General features: G+C 42.6%; 1 protein-coding gene across 1 annotated transcript in view; it reads right to left on the bottom strand.

Annotated features, from left to right (window-relative positions):
- ZFYVE1 (zinc finger FYVE-type containing 1) overlaps window positions 1-6,926 on the bottom strand; it is a 100,893-nt gene that overhangs the window by 50,109 nt on the left and 43,858 nt on the right. Inside the window, exon 2 of the mRNA XM_007941397.2 lies at window positions 1,988-2,492. Within this exon, the coding sequence (XP_007939588.1) occupies window positions 1,988-2,492 (505 nt within the window). The remainder of the gene's footprint in view (window positions 1-1,987; window positions 2,493-6,926) is intronic.

Here is a 6,926-nt window from a genome sequence, read left to right as displayed (position 1 = left end):
GAGGAAAGAGACTAAGAAGGTTAGAGAGCTGCTAACAAAAGGTTGGCAGTTCGAACCCACTAGTTGCTCCACAGGACACAGATGAAGCAGTCTGCTTCCGTAAAGTTTTACAGCCTTGGAAATCATATGGGGCAGTTCTACTCTGTAATAAAGGGTCGAGATAAGTCAGAATTAACTCAGTGCCAATGTGTTTTTTATACCATATTTAGGAGTTTGAATTCTATTTCGAATGTAGTAGAAAACCACTGACAGGTGTGTGATGGCAGGAGTATGACATGATCTGAATTATAAATTAACTTTTAAAAAGATCACTCTGGACACTGTGAGAAGAGTGGATTGAAAGGGACTAGGGTATAATGTGGGGCTACTGTAGAACCAGAGTCCCTAGGTGGCACAATTCAGTGCTCGACCACGAGCCAAAAGGCTGACAGTGCAAACCCACCCAGAGTTGCCTCAGAAGATACACCTGGTGATCTGCTTCCAAAAGGTCACAGCCACTGTGTGTGCACAGGGAGACAGCTCAGGGGACAGGAGTGCATGGAGGGAAGGACACAAGGAAGAGGGAACTATGGGGAGGAAGTGGGAGGGGAACTGTTGCATTGTGGGAAACTGTAGTCAATGTCATGAGACAAAGTGTATGTGAATTGCTGTAGGGAAAGTGAATTTGCTCTGTGAACTTTCACCCAAATCACAATAAAAATTAAAAAAAAAAAAAGCTCACAGCCTCAAAAACTCTATGGAGGAGTTCTACTCTGCATATATGGGGTTGTCATGAGTTGGAAATGACTCAACATCAACTAACAACAAGAATTGTAGACCTGCCTGCAGTTCCTTGAACACAATTTAATCCAGTAGGTGTTTGCTCTTTAGAGAACATCTTTCCTCCCCTCCTCTATCTATCCAGGTCTTTCAGAGATCAAATGTCACTTCCTCTTTTCTAGATCCCATTAAGAGTAAAGTGTCCCTCCCTCCTCTGCACTGCCACGGTTCGGTACCCACGGTTCGGTTCGGTACCTACGTCTAACAGAACAGAATACCTCCTGGTCTTCCCAACTAGACTGTGAGCTATTACAAGGTAAAATTTGTTTTTCTCAGCTCTGTGTTTCAGTGGTCAGCATGTGACATTGTGCACTCAATAACCTTTTGTTGACTGATGAATAGGTAAACCGTTAATTGTTTTAGGGGCCAATAACACTGCCCACCTCCCATCCCCCCACATTTAATTACTGCTCTTATACTCTTCCTCCCTCAACCTCCCACTCAGATGATGATCTCACCTTCCTATTTAAGAAAACAGAAACAATAAAACAAGAATTTTCTCACACACACACACACACACACACACATTTCACCACATCCACCGACTCACCCATATTTTACCCTCCCCCCCCAATACTATGGATGAACTGTCTGTGCTCCTAAGGCCAGCCCTGCCATCTGTGCATTACTTCAGTTGTTCCTACTTGTGCGCACACGCTCTGTTTCTTTCTTGCATCAGCAATTGTCCATTTTCTAATAAATCAGTCCCATCAGTACACAAATACCTATAATATCTTACATCTTACATTTTTAAAGAAGAAAATTCTTTCCAATTCCACGTGTCCCTCCAGCTATTGCCATTCTGCTGTTTACACAGAGCTCTCTGAAAGAGCTGAATACCCTCATTGTCTCTAATCTTCCCCCTATTCTTGCTAGACACCACTCTGATCAGGCTTTCATCCCCACCATACCAGTGAAACAGCTCTTAACCAGCTCACCTAGTGACCTCTGTTGCCAAAGCCAATTGCCAATTCTCAAGCCTCACTCTGCTTGACCTATAAGCAGATTTTCACATGGCTGATCACTCCATCCTTCTGGAAACACTTCTTTGTGTTGGCTGGGAAGAAATTTTTCATGTCAATGCACCACTACCAAGTTGCTATTGCAGCCCAACGATCACCTCCGTGTTCCTAGAAAGGTAATCTGTGCCACAGTCCCCGCTACTCACCAGAGCCCAGCAGCTGTGTGTGCACAGTCTCATGGAAAATGATGACAGCAGGGCCTAGGGTGGATAAGGGGACATCCAGACCACAGCGGGCAGTGGTAGCCTTGAGCTCCTTAGTGAAGTGCTTCAGATAAGCTTCTGAGGCGTCCCCAAGGAACTTGAAGAGGTCATTATGCAGGCGGTCTGCATGAGTTCGATAGATGACCAGATCTGAGATGGCCAAAACCTTAAGCAGCAGCCGTGTTCTCTGGCTTAGATTCACTGTGGCCCCCAAGAGCCCTTCCGTGTCTATCACTGCTACTTTGTGGACTGGGTCATAGGCTGCCCACACTCCCACGGTGCAGGACTCCTGGGTAGGGGAGGTTTTGAAGACTTCACGGCCATAAAAGAAAGTGTGGTTGAGGGTATGAGACTTTCCATCACCAGTATTTCCAAAAATGGAAACCACCTTCAGATTCTGATCGGGTTTGCAGTCCAATTTCCTAATAAAGTCCTCTTCATTCGTTACCTTACCAAAAAAAAAAAAAAAAAAGACAATGAAATGAGATATAGAAATTTCAATAGCTAGAAACACCTAGGAACCACTGCTTCCTTGGATCAGGGTCCTTGACTGGCTCATCAAGGTGGCAAGGAAAGGAAGCCCTAGAATAACATTCCCCACCCCACTCTCTACCCCTAGCAAACAGTGCAGAGGAATCTCTGAAGCCTAGGTCAGTATAAGAACTTAGTGATCATGAAAGAGCTAAAATTATAGACATCTTAGAAATGAAACTTTATGAAAGAGCCCTGATGGTACAAAGGGTTGAGCACTCAGCTGCTACCCAAAAGGTTGGCAGTTCTAATCCACCCGGCAGCTCTGTGGGAGAAAGACCTGGAGATCTTCTCCCCAATACATTACAGCCTAGAAAACCCTCAGGGTCTGCTCTGTCACATGGAGTTGCTGAGTCAAAATCAGCTCAATGACCTAACAACAACAAATCTGCATGACCTTGGATTAGACAAGGGTTTCTTTGATATGACAGCAAATATAAAAGCAAAGAAAGAAAATACAGATTAAACTAGACACCATCAAAATTTTAAAAATTTGTGGCAAAGGGCATCATCAAGAAAGTGAAAAGACAACCCAAAGAATGGGAGAAAATATATGCAAATCAATTACCTGACAAGGGACTAGTATCCAGAATATATAAAGAACCCACCAGCCACTCCTCAGAAGGAAGATGGATGGGGCAATCTACTTCCGTAGTGATACTGCCTCGGAAACCCAAGGAGGGGTCTCTATGAGTCGGGTCCGACTCGACAGCACATAACAACAACAACGATTTACAACTCAATAAAGACAAATAAACCAATTTAAAAATGAACAAAAGATTTAAACAATTTTCCTCCAAAGAAGATATATAAATAGCCAAAAAGCACATGAAAAGATGCTCAACATCGTTAGTTATTGGGGAAATGCAAATCAAAACCACAGTGAGATACTACTTCATGCCCATTCCGATGGCTATGATCAAAAAGACAAACAATAACAAGTGCTGGTGAGCATATAGAGAAATTCCAACCTTCATACACTCCTGATGGAACTATAAAATGGTGCAGCTGTTTTGGAAAACCATTTCACAGTTCTTCAAAAATTTAAATAGAGAGTTACCGTATGACCCAGTAATTTCATTCCTAAGTACATACCCAACAGAATTGAAAACATACGTCCACACAAAAACCTGAACACAGATATTCTCAGAAATATTATTTGTAACAGTCAAAATAAACAGAAACAATCCAAATGTTCATCAGCTGATAAATGTATAAATAAAATGTGGGAATACATAAAATGGACTATTATTCAGCCATAAAAAAGAATGAAGTATTGATACATGCTACAACATTGACAAACCTTGAAAACATGCTAAAAGTGAAAGAAGCCAGACCCATAAGGCTACATATTACAGAATTCCATTTACATGAAATGTGCAGAATAGGGAAACCCATAGACCCAGAAAGCCAAGGGCTGGAGGTGGAGGGGAACTGGGAGTTAATGGATACAGGGCTATTTTGGGGGTGATGAATGTTCTGAAATTAGATAGTGGTAACAGTTGCACAACTTTGTGAATATACTAAAAAACAATGAACTGTATATCTTAAAATAGTGAATTTCATGGTATGTGAATTACATTTCAATAAAGCTATTAATAAAAAAAACAGAAGAACTTGTTGGTCAAATTTCATCATCCATAATTCCCCTGCTTAGTTTAAGAACGCTGCAGTCCTTATAAAGAGCCAGGCCAGGAACAGAAAAACCTGGTGCCAGTGAGATACCAGACTACAACTTCAGGAAGATGCTCAGGGTGCTTATTCTTAGAATATAGAATCCCCAGGGTCAAAGCTCCTAATCCAATAGATGATATTCTCCTCCAGCTAGAGAAATGATGAACATTTACCCTAAGCACCTTCCAGTCATCAGAGAAAAAACAAAGATTCTCAAAAGTCTGCTAGTATGATAAAAAGCAGTTCAAAAAATGTAGACATGCCATCGAGTATGATAATATGCCTCCCTCATTCATAAATACAACAAAATGATAAACAATCATCATTCTATTAATAACATCACTGCCATTACATTATTAAGTGTTAATGATAACAACAGTAATTCACTGACTGCCCGGTGCAGTGACAGTGCCCTTCACTAAACCCATGAGGGCTGGGACTGTGTCTATCTTATCTTTATAGCCTTAGCACTTAGCACACAGTCTGACACATAGGAGGAACTCAGTATTTAGTTTGAATGAATGTTAGACCCTTTGCTAAGTATTTTAATCACTTTATTCCACCATACATCTTACACGGCTTAACACATAGCAACATTCTACAGCTATGATGATGATGGACTAACTAATCTACCAGACGAGTGGGAGGACCAAGAATTTACATGGTATGGTCCACTTTGGGCCTGTTCACTCAGCCCAGCCACCCTGTTTCCAAGCTGCTGAACTGGCAAGCAAGAAGAAACAAAACAAACCTCTACCAGCAAGGAATCAGATAAGGGTAAGGTGGCCAGACAGGAGAGCCATCTACCTTCTTAAACACTCCTGGTGAAGGAAAAGGAAAACCAGGCTAGGGATTTTCTCCCCCAAGGAAATCTACTCTGTCATGAATCTGTTTACCCATAAAACAGCTGTGATCCAGAACATCTAAGAACAGGCACCTGAAAAGATGCATGTGGGTGCAGGATTAAATGTTTCAGGATTCGTATTTAATAAGTGCCCCAGCAGCCCTGTGGAAGAAAGGCCTGGCGGTCTGCTTCTGTAAAGATTACAGCCAAGAAAGCCCTATGGAGCAGTTCTACTCTGTAACACGTGGGGTCGCCACGAGTTGAGGACTGACTCAATGGCAGCTAACAACAACAATTAACTACGTGGCACAAACGGTTTGTTCTCAGCTGCTAACCTAAAGGCTGGTGTCCAAATGCACCCAGCATCACCACGTAAGAAAGGCTTGGTGATCTGCTTCCTTAAAGATTACAGCCAAGAAGATCCCAGGGAGCAGCTCTATTATCTAACGCCTGTAGTCACCATGAGTCGGAATTGATTCGACAGCAACAAGTTTGGTTTTTGGTTTTTTTAATTAACCAAATAATGTACATAACACACATAAATAAGCAACTCATTTGGGATGAAAATAAAACATTTCCTGTCAGCATCTAGAGATATTATTTTTGCATTCCAGGTCCTAAAGTATGTTAAATGCACATCTTCATGGGTTGGGAATATGCATCTGAGTCCAGGACAAGGAACCTAGGAGAAGCTCAAAGCCCTAGGCTGGTTTGCCGACTGACAAGCCACATTTAACAATTTAACATTTAAATAATCATTTAACCTGCACTGATTGCATTTTTCTTCACGTGTAATATGAGGAGACGATCATCTTTGCCCTCTATCCCCCAACACACACAGGGTGGTGACTGCTGGTCAAACAAATAGATAAATGAGAAAGTGGTTGGCAAACTGAAACCATGCTTCATTTTCCTTCTTCTTTCATGTTTTTTGCTCCCTGTCATATTACTAAACTCATCATTAACCTGTGGGCATTTTCCCCTGGGTCAAAAAAGAGAGAACAGTATAAGGCTAAGGGGTAGCAAGACTGGTTTTCAATGGGAAGGGTGGCAGGGGGGTAGTGAAGAAAATATAAGGGTCCCTTTTGGTAGCATAGTGCCTAAGGCACTTGACTGCTAACCAGAAAGCTGGCGGTTCAAACTCACCAGCCACTCCTCGGAAGGTTGGGCAATCTACTTCTGAGTGATATCACCTCAGAAACCCAAGGAGGGGTCGCTGTGAGTCGGTCCGACTCAATGGCAAACAACAACAACAACTACTACTACTTTGGTGAGAGAGAGAGGGGCCCAGAAGGGAGCAAGCTCCTGCTCTACTTGTTCTGCCTGTTTGTAATCCATGATCCCACTTTGCTCCATTCCTGGAACGAAATCAGCTACTCGATCCTGAGCACTGCCAACTGGTCATCCCACTCAGTTCTATGTGTTTGAAGTGGCCCGTGGCCCTTCAACAACAGCAAAAGTGGGAGCGACAACAAAAGCCATCCGTCCCCGATTTCTGCCTTTCATCTTCTCTAAGTTGGTTAAGCCATCTCTTGGACCTCAGAAATACCCAAATTCTACTCCTGGCTTTGCCACTGTGTAACCTTGGAAAAGTTACTTAAGTATTTAAGTCCCAAGAAAGTAGAGTAAGGCCTATGAGCTGAATATTTACAGTAGGTAGATACACTCCTTGGAGAGAATAATCATGGAAGAATAGAAGGGCTGTGTATGTACAGGGAGATATCTCAGGGGGCAGGAGTGCATGGGAGGGAAGAAGGACACAGGGAAGAGGTAACTATGGAGAGGAAGTGGGAGGAGAGCTGCTGCATTGTGGGAAATTGCAGTCAATGTCGT

Source organism: Orycteropus afer, unplaced genomic scaffold, assembly GCF_000298275.1.
Source record: "Orycteropus afer afer isolate SDZICR_OR568_19922 unplaced genomic scaffold, OryAfe1.0 scaffold00079, whole genome shotgun sequence".
NCBI classification, from domain to species: domain Eukaryota; kingdom Metazoa; phylum Chordata; class Mammalia; order Tubulidentata; family Orycteropodidae; genus Orycteropus; species Orycteropus afer.
The sequence above is the reverse complement of the archived record's forward strand: the minus strand, read 5'-3'. Positions and strand labels throughout refer to the sequence as shown.